Source organism: Kogia breviceps, chromosome 18 (assembly GCF_026419965.1).
Source record: "Kogia breviceps isolate mKogBre1 chromosome 18, mKogBre1 haplotype 1, whole genome shotgun sequence".
Classification (NCBI taxonomy): Eukaryota; Metazoa; Chordata; class Mammalia; order Artiodactyla; family Physeteridae; genus Kogia; species Kogia breviceps.
Window position 1 is genome coordinate 31,117,875 of NC_081327.1, and position 22,936 is coordinate 31,140,810.

Genomic DNA, 22,936 nt, shown 5'->3' on the forward strand with positions numbered 1-22,936 from the left:
GATCCCACATGCCACAGAGCAACTAAGCCCGTACGCCACAACTACTGAGCCTGTGCTCTAGAGCCCGTGAGCCACAACTACTGAAGCCCGTGTGCCTAGAGCCCGTGCTCCGCAAAAAGAGAAGCCACCGCAATGAGAAGCACATGCACCGCGCAATGAAGAGTAGCCCCCACTCGTCTCAACAAGAGAAAGCCCGCAAGCAGCAACAGACCCGACACAGCCAAAAATAAATAAAAATAAATAAATCTATTTTTAAAAATTATTTTTTAGGGCTTCCCTGGTGGCGCAGTGGTTGAGAGTCCGCCTGCCGATGCAGGGGACACGGGCTCGTGCCCCGGTCTGGGAGGATCCCACATGCCACGGAGCGGCTAAGCCCGTGAGCCATGGCCACTAGGCCTGTGCCTCCGGAGCCTGTGCTCCGCAACGGGAGAGGCCACAACAGTGAGAGGCCCGCATACCGCAAAAAAAAAAAAAAAAAATTATTTTTTAAAAAAGAAGTGCACCGTGCATTTAACTACCAGGCCCACTGTTGCCCCCAGTGGTCAGTCTTGACTGGCCAGACCCCTCAGTGTCTCCCATTCAAGAGATACTTGGGGTTCTCAAAGCCAAATCAGTTTTCATTCTCTTTGATTATAAAAGTGTATGTAACATGCACTTAAAAAAATTTTTTTTTATTTCTATTTTTTTTGCGTTATGCGGGCCTTTCACTGTCGTGGCCTCTCCTGTTGCAGAGCACAGGCTCAGCGGCCATGGCTCACGGGCCCAGCCGCTCCGCGGCACGTGGGATCTTCCCGGACCAGGGCACGAACCCGCATCCCCTGCATCGGCAGGCGGACTCTCAACCACTGTGCCACCAGGGAAGCTCGACATGCACTTTTAAGAAACAGATATCAGAAAGTAACAGGGAAGTGGGTGTCACACTCGAAGTTTGGGCCTCCCAGTCCGAGATACCGCCTTCCTTTATCAAACAAAAACACTTCCTGATCACTGACCACATTGTTTGGGAGGATTTACTGTGGGCGCTACTTCTGGTGAGGAAAGAAAGCTGCTTCCGGCTTAGCATGGGCATGGGTCACCATGGGATGGATTTCATGAGTACAGAACAGGACGTCCATTTCCTGGCTAAAGAAGATGGCTCGTGTGTGTGGCCAAATTAGGATTTCAGAAATGGCCATAAAAGTCAAGGTTTCTGGTTGGAGCTTGAATTATTTGGGAGAATCTCTACAAACCAAGTAAAGACAAGAATTCCAAGAAAAAAGTACAGAAGTTCAGCAGGGCCTAAGACACCAGATTGTTTGAAATAAAGCACATGCGCTGTCAGTGACCTTTTGCCTGCTCAGGTTCCGCAAACGCTTCTAGACCCTCACAGCCTGAGTACAAAATAAAACAGGTCTCGGCTCCTTTCCTCTCCCCCCTCAGAATTTAAAGATGAATTAGGTCACAGCAGAGACATAGCACCACAGAGGTGCTTCTAACCATCAAGTTTTAAAATTTCCATAGTCTTACATTTCCACATTTCCAGAAATCTCACTTAAGAATATGGATTTTCCAAGACTTCCCTGGCTGTCCAGGGATTAAGACTCTGCACTTCCACTGCAGGGGGCATGGGTTCTATCCCCAGTGTGGGAACTATAGATCCTACATGTTGTATGGCGCGGCCAAAAAAAAAAAAAAGAGTATGGATTTTCCTTGAACTCACTATCTTTCTTTCCCTGAGCCTCTTGACTTTCTATTCTTGAGAGGCACAAAGGAATATATGTTGTATGATTTCATTTATATGAACTTCTAGAACAGGCCCGACCAAACTGGAGTGACAGAAAGCAGACCAGTAATGTCTGGGACCAGGATTGGTGGGGGGGTGAGCAGGTTGGCTGGGAGGGGGCACTGGGGAACTCTCTAGAATGATAGGAATGTATCTGGAATGATAGGAATTCACACAGGTGAATACACCTGCCAAAACTCTTTGAACTGTACATTTAAGATCCATGTATTTCACTATATGTAAATTATACCTCACTACCAGTTAATTAAACAATAAAAATTTCATAGAGTTACTAGCTCTGTAGCCAAGTTACTTAAACTCCCCGTGCCTCAGTTTCCCCAGCTGTGAGATGGCAATAATAAAAGCATTCTACTTCAAAGGTTGCTGTGAGGATTGAAGTTGTGCGTCTGGCACCTGGTAAGCACTCCCCCGTGTTAGCCATTAGCTCCGTTCCTGAACCCATCTTTGTTCCCGGGCCTCTTTCCCTCCTGCTTTATTTCTGCGATGTCTTTTTCTTTTTCCAATTTTTTTTTCACATTTCCTTTTTTGCTCGACACTAGCACTGATCTACATTTTCTCTTGAACGAACCACTCAGGTCTCGTGGCCCCAAGTCTCTCCCCCTCGAACCCAGCCTTCGTAATGATGAAGATCCATACAGATTCTGATCACGTCCTACTACTGAAAACCTTATGGCCCACAAAATAAAGCCAACTCTCAAGGGTGAGCATGCAAAGTCTTCCCTGAACTGGTCCCAAGAATTCTTTCCAGTCTTACCTCTTGCTGACATCATCATTATTTTCTTTTTAATTTTACTTTATTTTATTTATTTATTTTTGGCTGCTTGGCATGGCATGCTGGATCTTAGTTCCCCGACCAGGGATCAAACCCACGTCCCCTGCACTGGGAGCTTGGAGTCCTAACCACTGGACTGCCAGAGAAGTACAGACATCATCATTATTAGTATTTTAAAATAAACTCTGTCCTTACTGCCACACTTGACCAGTGGTTTCCAAAGCTGGCTCTTGAATCAGTACCGACTTAGATGCCTCAGGCCCCATTGGGTAGGCCTGACATGGGACCAGACACCCATCCTATTGTTTTTACATGTTTACATGCGGGCATAGTGTCCATGCAGTGAAATGCATATATCTTAAGTATACAGCTAGATCCATTTTGAAAAACATCTGTGCCTGCCTACCCCACACCCTACCAAGACAGAACTTTTCACCACCTTAGAAAGTTCCTTCATGCCCAGTGGTGTATTAGCAGAGGTGAACAACTGCTTCCCCGGGGCAAAAAGACTCTGCTTTATTGCGTTTCCTGATCTCTGTGGTGTGAATATTCCTACCATGGCCAATTTCAGGTTGTCAGTGTGATGACACTGAAAGCAGAGTCAGGAAGACAAGCTCACATTCGGTTCTTGAAAACCAGCACCAGCCGACTTCAGCACAGCCCCTTCCAAGTCCGTCTCTGCCACCCCATCCCCAGGCAACCATGCAGCTGTTCTCCATCACCATAGATTCATTTTGCTTATTCTAGAGTTTCATACGAATGGAAGCATTTAATATGTATTCCTGTTGTCTGTTTCTTTCACTCAGCACGGTTTGGAGATTCATCCATGTTGCTACATGTATGGTAGTTCGTTTCCTTTTATTACTGAGTAGTATCCCATTGTATGGATATACAGTAATGTTTATCTGGTCTCCTGGTGATGGACACCTCGACTGTTCCCAGTGTTTGATGCTATGAATAAAGCTGCCATCAACACTCTTGTGCAAGTCTTTAATTTCTTTTGGGTAAATCCCTGTGAGTGTAATAGCTGGGTTGTAAGTTAGGTGTATGTTTAACTTTATGAAAACTGCCAGACTGATTTCCACAGTGGCTGTACAATTTTATACGCCTACCAGCCAACTATGCGAGTACTGATTGCTCCATATCTTTGTCAATATTTGGTGTTGTAAGACTTCACTTAAAAAAAAAAAAAAAGTTCCTCAGGTGATTCTGTTTCACAGCCAGGCTTGGGAACCTGTGGACTGGACTCCTTGCAGTTTTCCTAAATATGAATGGCTAATATTAATTGAGCACTTGCTAAGTGTCTGGCTCTTCCCCAAGACCTTTAACAATGCTATATCATTTAAATATCACAACAACCCCGTGAAATAGACACGATTATTCTTCCTGTTTTACAGATGAGGACAATTAGGTACAGAGAGTTTGAGTAACTTGCCTAAGGTCACGCTCGTAAGTGACACAAGTCGGCTTAGAAACAGGCATTCTGGCTCTGGGCCCATCAGTTGAACCACTGAACTATACTTGCCCATACAAATTGTTTATACAGGTCCCCTGTTGGGCTTATCAATAATTGCTGCCATTATTATTTTCATTCAAATCCTACTCATCTTTCAAAGTTCAGCTCAAATTCCACCTCTTCCATCCAGTTTTCTCTGTCTCCCCCTCTCCTCCTGCCTCTGTGTAATTCCTCAATGTAATCATAAGTCCTTCAGAAAAGTATGAGACTTTTGGGTGGTCTTTTATTTCTGTTTTTGACTGTCTTATCATGCTCGCTGTATTTGTAAGATCACTGAGAACAGGGTCACTCCATGTTTATCTCTCTATTCCTGGCATGTTGACCTGAATTTAATGTTTTTATAAATATGGTTGGCCCTCTATATCCACGGGTTCCACATCCACGTATTCAACCAACCACAATGGAAAATATTCTGAAGAAAAAAATTCCAGAAAGTTCCAAAAAACAAAACTTAAATTTGCCCCACTCTGGAAACTTTACATAGTGTTTACATTGTATTTACAATTATTTACACAACATTTACATTGTATTTAGTAATATAAGTAATCTAGAGATGATTTAAAGTAGATGGGAGAATGGGACTTCCCTGGCTGTCCAGTGGTTAAGAAAGACTCCACACTTCCAAGGCAGGGGGTACAGGTTCAGTCCCTGGTCAGGGAACTAGGATCGCACATGCCATGCAGCGCGGCCAAAAAGTTAAAAAAAAAAAAAAAAAAAAAAAGTATACGGAAAAAAAAAAAAAAAAAAAAGAAAGAGGGCTTCCCTGGTGGCGCAGTGGTTGAGAATCCGCCTGCCGATGCAGGGCACACGGGTTCGTGCCCCGGTCCGGGAAGATCCCACATGCCGTGGAGCGGCTGGGCCCGTGAGCCATGGCCGCTGAGCCTGTGCGTCCGGAGCCTATGTTCCGCAACGGGAGAGGCCACAACAGTGAGAGGCCCGTTTACCGCAAAAAAAAAAAAAAAAAAAAAAAAAAAAAGTATACGGGAGGATGTTGCATTGGTTATATGCAAATATTACGCCATTTTATAGAAGGGAATTGAGCATCCAAGGATTTTTTCTATGGGGGAGGGAGTGGCGGGGCGGGGGGAGTCCTGGACCCAATCCCCCATGTATACGAGGAACAATTCTGTACTATAGGCAGAATCACAAAAGTCCTTTACAAGGAGCTGTCTTGTTGAGAGATAACTCAAGAGGGAATCACAGAAATTGGATTGCCTTTTCCCTAAGGAAAAACACACCCCTTTACTTTCTTACTACTGAGCGAAAATGGATGTGCTGTTTTAAGGGGACCTGACGCTTGTCACAGCAGGCTACAGGAAACCATGTTATGTGGCCTCCTTAATTACCCAGTGTAGCTGTTATCTCTTGCCTGGCTGCCTGCTCTAAGGCTTCTGCTTGTTTTATCTGGCCTGGCTCCACTGGTTAGTTTCTAGCTAGTTGGAAGACTACCAGATTGTAATCAGTCATTTCTTCCATCCTGATGTATGAAAAACAGGACCAGCTACATAATTTGTGAGACCTGGTGAAAAATGAAAATGCAAGACTTCTTGTTCAAAATTTATTAAGAATTTTCAGGGCTTCCCTGTGGGGACGCAGGTTCATGCCCCGGTCCGGGAGGATCCCGCGTGCCAAGGAGCAGCTGGGCCTGTGAGCCATGGCCACTGGGCCTGCGCGTCTGGAGCCTGTGCTCCGCAACGGGAGAGGCCACAACTGTGAGAGGCCCGCGTACCGCAAAAAAAAAAAAAAAAAAAAAGAAAAAAAGAAAAAGATTAGGAGACCCTGCACACACCCTAATCTTGTCAGCAACCCCACCCTTTAGAAACTCCGCAGAAGAAAGAACGTGAGACTATTACCGCCTAGATCCTTATTGAATACCCCTGACCACAAGCCCCGAATATGAGACCTCTCCCTATTCCCCAGGGAGGGGGGCACAGTTCTTGAGGTGCTGGCCTGCTGTGTTCCCTCTTTGCCTGACAAAGAATAAAGCCACCCTTTCTTTCTCCTCCAAAACTCTGTCTCTGTATCTCATTTTGGCATCGGTGTACAGGGAGCCAATATTTTGGCACCAATCTCAGACTTCTAGCCTCTAGAGCTGTGAGACAATACATTTCTGTCCTTTAAGCCACCCAGTCTGTGGTACTACACCCACCAACCACACCAGGTTCCTCCTGTTACCCTCCTTAAATTTGCCCCACTCTGGAAACTATTTACATAGTGTTTACATTGTATGTACAATTGCCAAGGTCCTGACACACCTGGCAAAACAGATGTCCCAACAGGATTAGAACAAGGATGGGCCAGCACAATGTCAGTTTTGTTTTTCAAGACCTTTTTTCCTACAGAGGGAGGGAGTGTCTACGTCAGCCAGGCCTCTGTGGTCACATTTTAGGAAAACTGAGAAAACTGCCTTCCGTGTCTCAGCCCCAATTTCAAGGAAGTATGTGTTAGTATCCTATAAAGTGAGGCCTTTTTCGAGCGTCTCCCAGCCTAAGCTGGAATGTGGCCTGCATGCCACTCATTAGGATGACGTCCCACAGTTAGGGGTACAACGTTCAAGTCTGAGGTCACAGATGAAGTGGCAACATTGGCTCGGATTCCTGCATCCTGAACCCCAGGAAGAATCTCCCTTCTTCCTGGCCCTTTTAAGGCGCGTCGGGGGCACCCTTTCATGTGGGCTCGCAAACGGGGCTTCCCCAGCAGTTCTTTGAGCCGAGGCCAGGATGGGGGTGGGGAGGCCTCCCCTGTGGGGCCTGACGTCCCGGGCCACCCGGGGAAAGAAAAGGGAAATGGGACTGGTGTCAAAAGGGCGGAGCTGCTTTTTTGTGAGGAAACAATTTGCAGAGGCTGCCAAACCGGAGAGTCGGCAGGGTCGGCCCTCCCTAAAGCGCCGTGAGCAACCCGAGCCGGGGAGCAAGCCAGTGTCTCGGGGTGTGGGGGGCGCGTGGGCCGCGCGCACCCCAGCACAGACGCCGAACCCAGGCTCCCGGGCCGCAGCCGCGACTGTGGGTGACGCCACGGCGGCGGGTTGCATCAGCCTGCGCCCACGTGCTCCGCCCGCCCTTCCGCCCACGGAGCCGGGCACCGATTGGGCCACGTTGGGGCAGTGCTCTCCGCCCCAGCCAATGGGTGGCAGCCACAGAGGGTTCTGACCGCAGAGTCCGGGCGCGGGGTACCTATAAAAGGTCCCCGAGACGGGCGCGCGCGCTCGAGAGACGCGAACCGTTTTTGTGGAGGTTGTGGCGGCGGAGACACTTGCTGCCTGGCGTCTGGGAGCGCCGTCGAGCCCACAGCACCGTCGACATGGAGCCCGAGCCCGTCACGCTCCTGGTGAAGAGCCCCAACCAGCGCCACCGCGACTTGGAGCTGAGCGGCGACCGCAGCTGGAGCGTGAGCCGCCTCAAGGCCCATCTGAGCCGCGTCTACCCCGAGCGCCCGGTGAGAGGAGCCCCCGGCTCCAGCTGCCAGCACTCCCCCAACCCCGGCGGTCATCCTCGCAGCCCTCCTCGCGTCCCCCTGGGATGCCACGTCCTCCTCCCCTTTCCCTGTAACTTCTTGCTTCGCCGGCCTTCCCCCGACGGCTGGTGCTCCCCAGGTCCCCTTTCCCAGGCCTGTGGTCTCCCGCTTTCTGCCCCGCCGCCGTAGGCGCCCTCTGACGTGGCCCAGAGGCTGTCACTTCCTCGTTCTAGGCCGCCATCGTCCCGCCTTCCTGACGGGCCGCCTTCCCCTGTCACCTCGCGTCCTAGGTCCCCAAACTCTAACGGCTGTCACACTCCCGCCGTACCTCTTCAGACCCCTTCCCAGTCCCCTAGATCTGGCTTCCAGCCTTAGCCAAGCCGCTGAAACAGCAGTTTGACCTTGAGTGAGTCATTTCACCCTCCAAGCCTCAATTTCCCCAAAACGTCCGAGTGACTGGGTGTACCTCGTTAGGAATGCATCCGATGGGTAGGAATAAGGACACATAAGTGCTGCGAAATGAGTTTTCTGAATGTAGCCTCTCATTGCAGAAAGGTGAGGGCAGGGGCCAAGGCCCGGCCAGTGGCTAGAGAAACATGGTGAGCGCCCGGGCAGCGTGTCCTTAAGGCCCCACACCCAGGAACAGGACGTGGCGCTTCCCCTCCCAGTCCGCCTTCTGCCCTGGTCCCCTCCCTGTGAGCTGGACTCCACAGCCTTTGCTTACTCCCAGGGAGGAGCCCGGTGCACTTTGCAGTAAAAAGTGATTTAGAAGGAAAATAGGTGAAAGTAATCTCCTGGAGTCTGGGTTTTAAGACTCTGGTCCCTCAATTGCAGAGACTTCCTCGCTTTGTTTTGGTTGACACATCTGTCAACATCACGCTTAGGGCCCCCCTCCCTCCCCACCACGTGATGGAGGCTATGAGGTGGACCTTCCTGTATTTACTTTCTACTCTAATATTATGTAAGTGTCAACAGTGTTCTTTACTGCCCACAACTGTAATTCTCCATCAAACAGGAGAGGGCATCAGGGCAGGACAAGATTGTGAAATTGTTCTTTCTTATCTGAAGTGTTGCAACGTGTCAGGTTGTAGTTTATGGGTCAGGTTGTTTTTGTTCCATATAGTCAAGAACGTGGAAGTGAGTTTCCCTTCCGAGTTGTTCTTTTGAAATATGCTTATTTAGTTAATAAGCTCTCATTCCTCTAGCATTCGCCTTGGCACTATTTGCAATTTCACCATAGCTGCTCCCAAGAAACAGGTGGCAGTGCTGCTGCAAGGATGGCTATTAAGTACACAAATTGGCAAAGCAGGTGTAGCCTCTAGTTGCGTCATTTGGTAAAAGGTGGTGTTTTGGAGGAGGGCTTCCTTGGGTGAGGAACATAATTCCTATTAAGTCCGAGGATCCAAAGTTGTAAATGAAAGGTCTCTCAGGTCTGTATATTTGTGTTTAAAAATTTTGGCTGGAGCACATTCGTCATTTGCTTTCTAATGTGAGAAGCCTTACTTTATAATAGTTGTTTGCTTAATATATTTTTTTTAAAATCAGCCTTCTGGATAAAGATGCAGAGTGTCGGTTCAGGCCTTTAACAAGCCTCAAATCACGGGCACCTGTGGTTTTCAGACCTTTTCTAGTGTGAAACTCTTTAATACAATGCAGGACCCCACCTATACAATAATATTTACAAGTCCAGGTTTATAGCATTTACATATGAAGTTCAGTCAGTGAGAACAATGATGAACACAGCATCCAATATATTTCTGCAGTTTGTTATAGTTGCCCAGTGTCCCCCCCAAAAAAATCCTGATTTATGCAGATAAATAGGTACAGTTATTTTTTTGTTTGTTTTAAACAGCTTGCTTTATAATCTTGGGCTACTTGGCAGGAGCAGCTTTATTCCAAATTTTGCATAATTGGTTATTTTGGCAAGAGTAGATTGAGAAGTTGCTGGTGAGCTCCGGTGTACTGACTTTGGTATATATCACTTGAAGCCATTATTTAAGTCCAGTTTTAAATTTTATTTGTTTATGTTTGGCTGCGTTGGGGCTTTGTTGCTGTGCGCAGGCTTTCTCTAGTTGTGGCGAGCGGGGGCTACTCTTCGTTGCGGTGCGTGGGCTTCTCATTGCTGTGGCTTCTCTTGTTGCCGAACACGGGCTCTAGGCGCGCGGGCTTAAGTAGTTGTGGCACGTGGGCTCAGTAGTTGTGGCTCGCAGGCTCTAGAGAGCAGGCTCAGTAGTTGTAGTGCACGGGCTTAGTTGCTCCGCGGCTTGTGGGATCTTCCCGGACCAGGGCTTGAACCCTTGTCCCCTGCATTGGCAGGCGGATTCTGAACCACTGTGCCACCAGGGAAGAACCTTAAGTCCAGTTTTTAAGGGAATTAAAAATGGATTTTCAAAATGAGATTTGTATAAAAGTGTGTGGCCCGACTGTGGTTTTAAAATCACTGGAATGGAGTAGAGGGTTCAGAATCTTGACTCTTCAGCAGCAGGGGACCTTAGACAAGTGAATTTTAGACTTTCCGCCTTAAAATAGGCATGCTAAATATCTCATAGGGTTGTGGTGTGGAATGTTACCACACACCGTCTCTCCTCTTTAGCTGCATTTGTATGTTGGGAAAAGTCTCTTTGAGGGCTTAATTTAGAATTGCTTCATGTTATCTTGGGACAATCTTAGGTGGTTTTAGGGAAGGCTGACTTTGAGTTTTCTCTGAGACCAAACTTTGAGTTTTGAAGTTCGTTGCTGTAGGAGCCCCAGATTTGTGCTTTTTGTGGCAGAAAGCAATTTCCCTGGGAGTTAAGAAGTCAGGTAGCTTGCCATAGGTTTTGTGGACTGGAGGTAGTTTGCCATCCTAAATTTGTTTGCATGTTAGAGATCAGTTTAAAGTTAAGTACTTCCTAAGTAAAAGTTTTGTATATGGGGCCTTCGGAAAAATGTTTTCCTATGATACTGGGAAAAACACACACATTTAAATTATTTGTATAAAACAGTTTCTTCTATGTTGGGAACTTGAGGGGGCTAAATGCTGATCTGTGCTGCTCTTTCTTTCCATAAGCGTCCAGAAGACCAGAGGTTAATTTATTCTGGGAAGCTGTTGTTGGATCACCAGTGTCTCAGGGACTTGCTTCCAAAGGTATCACTAAATATATAACTTTTGAATGTTTTTGAGCACTAACAAGGTTGAATTCATGTCCTGAAGTACCTCGTTATTACTTTCAGCAGGAAAACCGGCATGTTTTGCATCTGGTGTGCAGTGTGAAGAGTCCTTCCAAAATGCCAGAAGCCAGCGCAAAGGTATGTCTGCTTTTTCATGATGATAGCAGTTCGTGTCATTCAGACTCTCAAGGTCAAAATAAAGGAAGTTGGATAAAACTCTTAAGTCTTTTTATCATATAATATTTTGTCTCTTCCCCAGTGAGAATCAGGAATAAGAAACTGTTATCAATACAAGTGAGAGTTTACTATAATAGTAGTAGACTATTCCATTAGTGTTGTAGTGGAAAAGTGGAGTTCTGCAGTACACTCTTTTCTGGAATTTGATTTGATCTATAGTGGCTGTGTATCTAGATCACCGAACTAGCAAGGCAATCATGAATTTAGCACATCATCAATTTCTTCTAAGGAACCATTGATTTTTATAAAGAGTAAAAAATGACTATATTTCCTTTGGAAATTTTCATTGTGATTGTTTGGATAGGAAAAGGCTGCAGTCTTTATCAAGTGATCTCTTAAGACTTGCTTATGTTAGATGGTCAAAATCCCTCATTTTTCATTTCACAGTGTTAGTTCAAATATACGGTATTAAGATAACTTCCCTGGTGGCACAGTGGTTAAGAATCCACCTGCCAATGCAGGGGACATGGTTTCAATCCCTGGTCCGGGAAGATCCCACATGCCGCGGAGCTACTGAGCCTGCGCTCTAGAACCCAGGAGCCACAGCTATTGAGCCCATGTGCCACAACTACTGAAGCCCTCCCATCTAGAGCCCGTTCTCTGCAACAAGAGTAGCCACAACAATGAAAAGCCCGCATACCGCAACAAAGAGTAGCCCCTGCTTTCCTCAGCTAGAGAAAGCCGGCACGCAGCAACAAAGACCCAATGCAGCCAAACATAAAAATAAATAAATAAATTTATTTAAAATGCATATATACAGTATTAATATCTAATGTGGTGATACTCTAAATTTGCATTACACCTGTACATCCTGAAACATCTGAATATAGTGTAAGAAATTCTTTAGGTTGCTGGCTGGGTTGTGTTTATAAATCTTATTGGTCAAATTTAATTTCTTAGTAAATTTAACACCATAAGATGTATAGAAAAAAAAATATAGAGAGAGCATTAACAGGAAACTTTCTCACCAATGATAACTTCATTGGGAGATTTTAGTGAAACTACAGCATAGCTACTCTAGGAAAAAATATGGATTTTTTTTTTAGTATCTGTATTGATACTGTGTTGAACAAATTTTAGAATATTCACGTAACACTACATCTGTTTGATTTTGTCAAGTTCAGGGGTCAGGGTTGGGGACATAAGCCATTCACAGAGAAAGAATCCTTGAAGCTTGATTTCACACAGTTGCATCAGGCCTTTTGTTCTCATGTTCATGTTACACTTATCTAGGTTGCTGAATCCATAGGGCAGCCCGCTGGTCTTAATCAGGGACAGTCTCCTGGGGATTCCTCAAGTGACGGTTTAAGGCAAAGGGAGGTTGTTCGGAACCCTTCTCCCTCTGGATGGGAGAATATCTCGAGGTGAGTGTTGTAATAAAGAAGCAGGTTGTACAACATGAATATGCATTATTTGCACCAACTTAAGAATAAGCTGTGTTTATACTATATAGTCACAGAATTTTTAAATGGACAAAATTTTGCTTTATAAGGGCTTCACTTTAAAGATCTCTTCTGTATTTAACTTTCCTTAATACATAGCCTTTTAGGAACATCTAAAAAGTGGAGATGCATGTCCTGAAAATCTGGGCATTTCTCCTCCTACGTGGGTGTGCTTCACACTGTGCTGACCTCATGGTGGGGAATTAGTGCTGGTGCAGAAAAGCAGCTGTTGTGAGCACTGTGCAGCTGCTTTGCCGAGTGGCTTTGTGCTTTGTCTGTCATAACAGCGGGTGACAAAAGGTGACGGGATCGGTGACGGGATCGTTTGAGAAATGCTCTGCCAAGTACCATGTCGGTGGTGCTAGGAGAAAAGGAGCAATTAGAGCTTTTCTTTAGTGCAAAAGCCAGATGCGACTAAATGCTGTGATGTTCGGATTTCACAGCTCTTAGAACACCTTACTATGAAAGATCCTATGGGAAAAAAACAGTTTATTAACTACAAGTTGACACTCTGTTACTCGCTGAGTCCCCTGCCCACCGTTTCCTAGTAGTTTTTAATATCTGATTATTGATAAAGTCAGGTGTTTGAGGAATGAAGAGTTGGTTTTTTTCTTAATAGAGGTTTTCAAATATACAGGAAAGTAGAGGGAACTGTATAATGAATCTCTATATAATGATCAAAGTTTTGCCATACTTGCTTTTATCTATTCCTGCTTCCCATTTTTTCCTGAAGTATTTAAAAATAATTCCCAGACATTATGTCAGTTCACTTCTACATACTTCAGGATATAACTCTAAAAACCTTTTAGTTATTTTACGTATCTGCAGTGTCATCATCATCAGAGCTAACAAAAGCACATTGTTATTTTCTCATTTCCATGTACTGTATCTTTTTTAAATGATCAAAAACAGTATCGTACCAAGACCTTAACCAAAGGTTAAGGTTAAAATTAAGGTTAAATTTGTATTAGAATACAAATTTAGAAATACTCTGGGTATGGAATTTGGTTAAGTTCCATACCTAGCATATAAAGTGGATAATTGAATTCATTATTGGATAGAAACACTTAAAACTGCTTCCCTTTTTCTGGCTATGTGATTTGAGAATTGAGGCTCATATCTGACTATGAATTTTACCATAATAAAACTTGATTTCATCCAACAAATATTTATTGGACAGCCGGTGCATATAACTTTGTTCAAGGATAGGAGTTGACCAGCAGAGACGACCACATAACAACTCCTGATCTTTCTGCAGTTCTGTTAGTTTGAATTTTGTGAAGTGATGCCGAAGGAGTTCCCTGTGTAGGGCTCACAAAACCAGAGGTGACTCTCACACACCTGCCCCAGGCTGCGCTGGATGATAGAAGCATGAGTTTGGTGTCAAACAGGTCTCAAATCCAGCCCTACTACTTACAGGTTCAGTGACCTCATGCAGATCCTTTGTCTTCCCTGAGCTGCACTCGGGCTCCCCTCTGTAAAATGGCGGGGTGGAGAGCTCCCTCCCCACAAGGCTGTTGGGGATCCCGTGAGATAACAGCCCGGCGTCCTTACAGGGCACAAGTGGTCAGTAAGCATGCATGGGTGGTGCCACACGTAACTCTGCTCCCCGTATAGTTCAGATCTAGGGGTGAGGGAGAAATGGGTGTTGGGAGGAAGGGAGTATTTCCTGCAGAAAAGACTTTCGGAGAGGTGTGACTTTTTAGAGCTGCTCCCTAAAGAATGAGTAGTGGGGTTTAGACCTTCAGTGAGACTCAGCAAGTCTAAAATATGGGTGGGGATCCACTTAGACTGAAAAGGTCCAGCTTGTTTGTACCTGATGGTGATGACATCATGAGACCCCCAGTGTTGGGCAGAGGGCTCTTGTTTTCCCATGGGATCCAGACCATGGGAGGGGGGCTTTGTCAGTACTTTCTGTGATTGTATTACACAGGTGCGTCACCCAGAAATCTACATGTAACTATCTTAAAGCTCAATCTTCTGTCTCTTTGTTTTGAATTCCTGATTGTAATTTAAACTTAATTTTCATTTATTCATACTAAACCAACTCAAAAAGAGCATTTTTTGAAATCTTTCATTAGGCCTGAAGCTGCCCAGCCGGCGTTCCAAGGCCTGGGGCCTGGTTTCTCAGGCTACACAACCTATGGGTGGCTGCAGCTCTCCTGGTTCCAGCAGATATACGCACGGCAGTACTACATGCAGTAGTGAGTCTTTCCTCACGATGCTGGGTGTGACCAGGGCTCCCAGAAATTGAGGGAACTCCCATCCATGTTACCCATAAAGTTAGGAAGGGCGGGATGAGTGTGTTTTCATCACTTATCTGCAGAGTCCTGTTCTGTGGGTGGAATAGAGTATAAATGATAACTACTGATTTGTGTATTGATGCATAGTTTGCTGACTGATCCATAGTTCGATGACTTTATTTAGAATATGTTTTTTCCTCTCTTTTTCTTTTCAATTTGTGATATCTTTAACATTTTATGAAAATCTTAATTTGCTACTGCACCAGTTTTCATGGTGACCTTGGAGTTTAATTCCAGATGAAATTTACCAAGCAGCTTCTCTTAGGAGTAGAAAAGGCATTTATAGATATGACTATTAGTAAAGAAGTTCTTCACTAAGTTAAAGAAAAATCAAGTTTGTATATGCCTACTTAATAGTAAAAGATCCCTGTGTAATGAGCTTATGAGAATAAGTCTTCATGGTGCCTTGCTCTCAACAGTATTTGCCTCTGTCATTTTTATTTTAGCTTAGCAGCCACTGCTGCATCAGGGGCTTTTGTTCCCTCGCCAAGTGCACAAGAGATACCTGTGGTCTCTGCGCCTGCTCCAGCGCCTATCCACAACCAGTTTCCAGCTGAAAACCAGCCTGCCAATCAGAATGCTGCTCCTCAAGTGGTGGTTAATCCTGGGGCCAATCAGAATTTGAGGATGAATGCACAGGGTGGCCCTATTGTGGAAGAAGATGATGAGATAAATCGAGATTGGTTGGATTGGACCTATTCAGCAGCTACGTTTTCCGTTTTTCTCAGTATCCTCTACTTCTACTCTTCCCTGAGCAGATTCCTCATGGTCATGGGGGCCACCGTTGTTCTGTACCTGTAAGCAGATGATTTCGCTTTCCCTTTTTTCCTTTACTACAGATTACACTATGTGGTGACTCAAACCAAGTACAGGTTTTCCTCTTTTTTGAGCAGTCTCAGTCAATATTTAAGGAGGTGTATTTAAATGGTACGTCATTCTAGGATTTTCAGTGCAAAGAATTGATGGCTTAGTTGCACATTGCCAAAAACAATTCCTGTGTTAATACAGGAACAACATTCTCTTCTTTTCCTCTAGTTAAGTTACCTGCCAGGCTCATAAACCACAATAAAACAGCTATATTGAGGCATGGAAAGGAAAATTGTATTTGTGTTGAATAAGAACATATTTATCTTTTATCAGGCTACTGCTGCCTTCTAGGATAAAGGTCCTGACCTTTATCAGCAATGACTGTGGCATAATCCTGAAGGGCCAGAGATCCATCACAAACCTGGCATTTGGCTTTATCCATGGCTTAGAGCAGTGGTTCTCAACCAGGGTAGTTTTGCATCTGCCTCTACCCCCGCCCCCAAGACGTTTCGCGGTGTTTGGAGACATTTTTGACTGTCACGGTGAGGGGGGTGGTCCTGCTGGCATCTGGTTGGTAGCTGTTAAACATCCTCTGGTGCCCAGGACAGGCCCACAGTAAATATCCAGCCTGGTATGTCAGCAGTACCAAAGTTCAGAAACCCTGGCCTAGAGTGATATGTCCTTGTATGTGGTGAAAACTGACAGAAGAAATTTTTCCTCTATAGGAAAAATGGATTTTTATTTTAATTTTTAAAAATCTTAAAAAAGAAATATTTAGAATAATGCATTAAGTACTCATATCCAGTATTAATCATTGTTATATTTTGTCATATCTGCTTCAAGACTTGGGTTTAATTGGATTTTTCAGATGCAACTTTTAGTTAATTCTTTAAATTCTATAGTCTCTAGAATCATATATGTAGGTGACCAAATCTAGATCTTATTACTATGTTATTACATATTATAGTCACAGCTGTGTATGTATTTCCCCTTCCCCCTCTGTTCAGGTTTTCATTTGTAAGGTTTAGGTCAGATGAAGAGTATTTATTGAGCACATTCCATGTGTCAGGTGCTGTTTATGTTGCTGGGCACATGATAATGAATAAAGCCTAGTTTCCATAGTGCCTGTCAAGAACCAGACCGACCAGTGAGAAAGTCTAGGAGCCGGTGTGGTGGAATGTCTCTGCAGATGGGCCTGGCTGCGAGCTTCTAATCAGGTTCTGCTCTGAGGGGGACCTCATCTCACTGAGAGGACCCTTAAATTCTTGAGTACATGTCACTCTGATGTTCACTAAGATGGACTTTATATGCTTCCTTTGAAGGCATCATGTCGGGTGGTTTCCATTTCGACAGAGGCCAGTTCAGAACTTCCCGAATGATGGTCCTCCTCAGGAAGCTGCAAATCAGGACCCCAACAATAACTTCCAGGTATGGAGCTTCTACTGGAGCCCAGCGATCTTGGTGTGAAACACCGGGCTCTCGAGTCCTTAATCTTTAGATACTTTGTGGTGTACCATTTTATTAGGCTCAATATTTCAAGATTTTTTTCAAATTTATTCTTATAGCATTAGCTATTTTTAAAACATTGTGTCATAAAATCCATCAGGTATTTTTGTCATGTGGCAATTTGCATTTTGGCATATATAAGTAATGTTTTTTTAAAACTCACTATTTTTAGTGTTCATTCTCAGTAATGATATGTTATACCATGGAAACTGCTAATGGAGAGTTATTCTAATTAAGGATTAGGAACATAAGCCTGTCTCACAGAATAGATTTCCTGGAAAATAACATATAGAAATAGAATTTTTAGGGACTTCCCTGGTGGTCCGGTGGCTAAGACTCTGTGCTCCCAGTACAGGGGGCCTGGGTTCGATCCTCGGTCAGAGAACTAGATCCCACATGCCGCAACTAAAATATCCCACACGCAGCAACGAAGATCGAAGATACCGCATGCTGCAACTAACACCCATCACTGCCAAATAAATAAATATTTTAAAAAAGAAATAGAATTTTTATAAAGCAGTTTAATGTATAATCCTGAAGGATATTCTTTTTAATATAAAGTGTCACCCTCGAATCTGTTTTTAGAATCCTGTGTTTCCAGTTTTAGTTTTCTTTTAAGTCGGGACACTGCCAAAATTAGAAAAATATCCACATTTAATGAAGTGGCTAACTTAATTACTAGTTTAATAGTAGTTGAAAATCTAGTTATAGTACTTCATTTGATTGGATACTTGCTGCCGGGAATATTGAAAACTCTGAGAGTGTTCCAGCACAGTTGTGCTATGGAGGCTGGAGAAGGAGCTCTGTCCAGCCGGGGATGTTGTCCCCGGGGTCCTGCCTGCCTGGCTTGGCTTATGGGGAAAGGGGCCAGGGAGCCACTCTGCCCTTTCCTGACATTGGGTGCTTGTCACGGTCCTCTTTTCTCCTTGTGTTTTATTACCTGTAGGAAGACCCTGATCCTGAAATTGCAGACCCCAACCGCCTCCCTCCAGACAGAGACGTAGTAGATGACGAGCAGACCAGCCCTTCTTTTATGAGCACAGCCTGGCTCGTCTTCAAGACTTTCTTTGCCTCTCTTCTTCCAGAAGGCCCCCCAGCCATAGCAAACTGATGGGGTTTGCTCTCTGGCTGCTAGAGGCTTTGGCGGGCATGGACTGGATCATCTGGTTCCGGCTAGATTTCCTTGCCTGGACGTGGCGATGGCACAGAATTAGTAAAAGAATCAACAAAGAGGATGATATGCTTTTGTGATTCTGCAAAAGCAGAAAGTAAAGCGTGAAGCCATGATACAAATTGATGAACAAAAAATGCCTAAGGCTTCTCATGTCTTTATTCTGAAGAGCTTTAATATATATTGTTGTAGTTTAATAGACATTGTAAGTAGAAGGCATTAGTGTCGCATGTTTATGCCTGAGGAACTTTTCCAGATGTGTGTGTCTGCATGTGTGTTTGTACATAGATGTCATAGATGCAGAAATGGTTCTGCTGGTACGATTTGATTCCTGTTGGAATGTTTAAATTACACTAAGTGTACTACTTTATATAATCAATGAAATTGCTAGACATGTTTTAGCAGGACTTTTCTAGGAAAGACTTACGTATAATTGCTTTTTAAAATGCGTGCTTTACTTTAAACCAAGAGGAGCTTTGCAGAGGTGAAAACCTTTGCTGGGTTTTCTGTTCAATAAAGTTTTACTATGAGTGACCCTGGCAGAGACTCCTGTCATCTTAGCAGTTTACTCCGTGTCCATCATTTCTGGTCAACAGCTGAGTTGCTGATTTTTGAGTAACCTGAATATTGTGCTTCTTTTTATTAAAGGACTGTTTGTACTGATGAAGAAGATTAAGTAAGGCCACGAAAGTTTTAATTTACTAAGATTATGCTTGTGTTTGCCCCCCATTTCCTGATTTAAACAATACTGGCTTATGTTGTAACCCATCAGAGTTAAATTCCCACGATTTAAAGTTAGTGGCATTAAGTACCTTTCACCTGCTCACATGTCATGCTGAGCTTACTTTTGGACTTTAATCCTTCTTTTAAGTATTATTTTTGAGACTAATCTGAAAAGCAAAGTGCTGTGTACTTTTTAACATGAGTGGTGCTGTAAGTAGAATGCTAAAGGCCTGGGAGTGTTGTTTCGGGCAATGTATAATCAGCTTCTTGTGTCATGGTCATGATCATTTAAATGAATTGTGACTGGACACATTGACATCAAATAAACATTCACTGAGCAATTCATAGCCAGATGCTGGGTAGATACAAAGCTGTTTTATGTATGGTCGTGCTTTAAAAAGCCAACTAAGTTAATTATGTAAGGAGTGAAATGGCATAGAGTTTCAGATAACACCAGACCTCCAGGACAGAGGAATGGTCAGTCAGGAGGCAGTGATTTTTGATGAGTTATGAAGGCAATGTTTGCTTGAAGGAGGAAGTGACTTGAGACTGGAGGTTTTATAGTTTTACAAGTGAGGAAGTAGGGGACAGAAAAAGCCTGAGGAGCTGGAGAGAAGGGTCACAGCAGAAGCAAGAGTGCAGAGATGAGACTTCCCTCCTGCCATGAAGCTGGATTGATGAAAGTGGTCATTAAGAGTTGATAGGAAGGCCTTTTAAAACTGTTGGGTGGAAAATCCTATCGTTTTTCAGAGCAAGGGGCATCATCGTTTGGAAGAGGGGCCTGGAGCCCCAGGCAGCTGGCGGTGCCCAGCTCCCGTTTCTGAAGGAGTGAGGCCTCTCTCCCTGTGGTGTCGGGTTGCATTGATTAAACTCCAGATTCCACCAGCCCAAAATAGTTCCAAGATGGTGCTCCTGAGGACAGCTGACAAGGATTCAGATTGTCCCAAGCCCTACTAATACAAGAGAAGAACCTTCAGACAAGAGCCAAGGCTTAAGAGCACTGTTGGGTGGGAGACATGGCAGAAATAACAGTGCTTCCACAACTGTTACTAAATATAGCATAAGGATGTACTACATACCACTGTTAATACTTAGGAAATTATTGGTTTGGGTTTTGTTGTTAAGTAGCAGTTAAAAAGCTAAAAGCACAAACCGAAAAATTTCCAAATGTTAGCTCAAGCCACAGTGGCTTTTTAAGTTTGCGTTTCCCAAGGTGTGTTTTCTTGAATCCTACTTCTGTAGAAGAAACACTCCAGAAAATGAGCCCATGATCAAGTAAATTTGGAAACCAGGTTGATTCCAGTTGGTGGATTTCTTCACTGCAGGATTCCCGGGGCCTTTAATATGCTGATGTACTTTTGAAGGAGGGTGTGTGGTCTTCGGCCCCTCTGTTCTGTGAACCTGCCCATGACTGAACGGAGTGCCAAGGTTGGGGAAATGCAGTTGTTACTTTTTTTTTTTTTTTTTTGCGGTACGCGGGCCTCTCACTGTTGTGGCCTCTCCCGTTGCAGAGCACAGGCTCCGGACGCACAGGCTCAGCGGCCATGGCTCACGGGCCCAGCCACTCCACAGCATGTAGGATCTTCCCGGACCGGGGCACAAACCCGTGGCCCCTGCATCGGCAGGCGGACTCGCAACCACTGCGCCACCAGGGAAGCCCTGCAGTTGTTACTATTAATCAACATCTTGTTTGGCATTCTAAGCAGCAAACAGATGCATGGTGAGAAGTGATGGCATACATCCATAATGAACAATGGAGATAAATATTCTTTATATGGCCAGGGAGGGGATCAGAAGCCATGCGGATCTTTGGTCTAACTGAGAGGGAGAGGTTACAGGTCATCTTTGTCAGAAGTAGCTCCTTTACCCATTTCTAAGGAAGTTAACCCTTTGTCAGAAGAAACTGTAGTGGCCTCCCTGAGGTAGTTACCTTGAGAGACGCTGCTGATTCTTCTCGGGACCTATGCCCACCCCACCTCTCTTGGCACTTAGACCTATAACCAGACTCAAGTCCCAGCAGGCCTCAAGGAGTGAACAGCTTTTTGCTACACACTGAAAGAGCTGCATGATTTTTCCAACTTATATAGATCTTGGGGGGTGCGTGGGAATGGATATTAATGGGTGTGGGTTAGTGGTGGAAGCAATATTGAGTTGGATCAGGCTGAATTTATTAACATGGACACACTAAGCAGAGATTCTGCATTTACTGTTTTAGCATGAAGAGTGACGAAGGACTCTAATAGTTTAGTTGGCTGAAACATAGTCTAGCAGTTGGCCTTCACTCAATGAAGTTGAAGTGCCAGGATCACTTTAGGGAACTGTAGCAGAAGGTATTCTGAATCTTAGGGAGATTGGAATGTTAGAGTGGATTTTTAAAAAAATATTTATTTATTTATTTTGGCTGCGCCGGTTCTTAGTTGTGGCATGCGGGATCTTCATTGCAACATGTGCGATCTTTTAGTTGCAGCATGAGGATTCTCACTTGTGGCATGGCTGCGAGATCTAGTTCCCCCACCGGGGATCGAACCCGGGCCCCGTGCACTGGTAGCATGGCGTCTTACCCACTGGACCACCAAGGAAGTCCATCGGAGTGGATTTATCATGTCAGACCTGCTCACCCACCCTGAGAGGGTCCAGAGGACACACCTTTCACCACGACCGTGAGAAATAAATTTGTGAGGGGAGCCCAGCGTCATTGCAGAGCTCTGTGGTCATTCTTCTCTGTAGGTCAGAAATTACAGTGGGAACCACAGTTACTGAACTAGGATCCTTAAATGCAATAGGGATAATCGGATTCCAGGGTGTCAGGGGCCAAGTGATAGAACTTAAATCACCAGAGATAAGGTGGCTGTGGATACCATTATGGTACCAGCAGAGTCTAAAAAGAAATAGAATTGTTGGACTTGCAGAGACCTAGGGCATTGGCCAGTTGATCATGGTATCCCTTGGAAAGAAAGGAATGGGCAGGCTAACTGAATTCTTGATCTGTGTAAGCAGAAGTGAACAGAAGTCTCAGTTGAATCACCCGAACAGAATTAGCTTCTCCATCAATTCCTGGACTTGAGACAGTTTCCAGACCCAGAAACCCTTGAATGAAGGGGGGCAAGTCTCCTTGAGGAAGGACCCTGCAACACTGAAAACATTTACACTGTTTCACCTAGCCTTCACCTAAAGGAACCCGAAGCTTTTTATCAAGGTGAGTGTGCATTGGGGAAAAGGAAATAATCAGACTTTGGGGGGATGGCTGGACACAGCCTCTAAACTAAAACGAATTCAAGGAGACCCAAAACGTGACTGTGGTCCGCCAGTCAAGAGTAGAAACTTATGGGGCTTCCCTGGTGGCGCAGTGGTTGAGAATCTGCCTGCCAATGTAGGGGACGTGGGTTTGAGCCCTGGTCCAGGAGGATCCCACATGCCACGGAGCAACTAACCCCGTGCGCCACAACTACTGAGCCTGCCCTCTAGAGTCCGCGAGCCACAACTACTGAAGCCCTCCCACCTAGATCCCATGCTCCGCAACAAGAGAAGCCACTGCAGTGAAAAGCCCGCGCACCTCAACGAAGAGTAGCCCCCGCTCGCCGCAACTAGAGAAAGCCCGCGCTCAGTAACAAAGACCCAAGGCAGCCAAAAATAAATTGTTTTAAAATGCTCAATTAAAAAAAAAATACAGTAGAAACTTATGGAGGTCGGGTCCATCTCACAGTAGGTACAGTGGGTCCCTGAACCCATCTTGTGGTTATGTCCCCAGTTCCAGAATGTATGGTTGAAATAGACACACAGGCACATCTTGTTTTACTGTGCTTCACTTTATTGTGCTTCGCAGATAACTGGGTTTTCTTTGCAGATTGAAGGTTTGTGGCAACCCTGCGCTGAGCAAGTCTATCAGGACCATTCTTCCAGCACCATTTGCTCACTTTGTGTCTCTGTCAGATTTTGGTGATTCTCTCAATATTTCAAATCCTCCACCAGCAAAAAGATGATGACTCGCTGAAGGCTCAGATGATGATTAGCTTTCTTTAGCAATACAGCATTTTTAAATTAAGGTACGTACATTGTTTTATTGGACATAATGT

The 22,936-nt window shown here is 44.8% G+C and overlaps 3 protein-coding genes across 5 annotated transcripts in view; all 3 read left to right on the top strand.

Moving 5' to 3' along the window:
- Nucleotides 1-3,310, top strand: part of SLC12A3 (solute carrier family 12 member 3) — a 50,078-nt gene extending 46,768 nt beyond the window's left edge. The window contains exons 26-27 of the transcript XR_010837769.1: nt 2,359-2,483; nt 3,127-3,310. The gene's annotated coding sequence lies outside the window, so the exon portion shown is untranslated. The remainder of the gene's footprint in view (nt 1-2,358; nt 2,484-3,126) is intronic.
- A 3,534-nt stretch (nt 3,311-6,844) lies between these two features.
- HERPUD1 (homocysteine inducible ER protein with ubiquitin like domain 1) lies at nt 6,845-18,679 on the top strand. 3 transcript variants are annotated; one of them, XM_059043920.2, is made up of 8 exons: nt 6,845-7,506; nt 10,574-10,651; nt 10,738-10,812; nt 12,145-12,275; nt 14,435-14,557; nt 15,103-15,453; nt 16,786-16,891; nt 17,916-18,679. In XM_059043920.2, the coding sequence occupies exons 1-8, from the start codon at nt 7,372-7,374 to the stop codon at nt 18,078-18,080; spliced, it is 1,164 nt and encodes a 387-aa protein (XP_058899903.1). In that variant the 5' UTR covers nt 6,845-7,371; the 3' UTR covers nt 18,081-18,679. The 3 variants fall into 3 exon arrangements, with proteins under 3 accessions (XP_058899903.1, XP_058899904.1, XP_066875347.1); XM_059043921.2 differs by lacking the exon at nt 16,786-16,891 and having other exon boundaries at nt 6,927-7,506; XM_067019246.1 differs by lacking the exon at nt 14,435-14,557 and having other exon boundaries at nt 7,276-7,506.
- A 1,299-nt stretch (nt 18,680-19,978) lies between these two features.
- The window catches only part of NLRC5 (NLR family CARD domain containing 5), a 116,897-nt gene continuing 113,939 nt past the window's right edge, over nt 19,979-22,936 (top strand). The window contains exons 1-4 of the mRNA XM_059044007.2: nt 19,979-20,291; nt 20,375-20,583; nt 21,861-22,059; nt 22,708-22,906. The gene's annotated coding sequence lies outside the window, so the exon portion shown is untranslated. The remainder of the gene's footprint in view (nt 20,292-20,374; nt 20,584-21,860; nt 22,060-22,707; nt 22,907-22,936) is intronic.

Excerpts from the sequence above, each read along its gene's own strand:
- HERPUD1 (XM_059043920.2), top strand. The coding sequence starts at position 7,372 with ATGGAGCCCGAGCCCGTCACGCTCCTGGTGAAGAGCCCCAACCAGCGC. Across the intron at positions 15,454-16,785 it reads GCCACCGTTGTTCTGTACCT|GCATCATGTCGGGTGGTTTC; the intron begins GTAAGCAGATGA and ends CTTCCTTTGAAG. Across the intron at positions 16,892-17,915 it reads ACCCCAACAATAACTTCCAG|GAAGACCCTGATCCTGAAAT; the intron begins GTATGGAGCTTC and ends TATTACCTGTAG.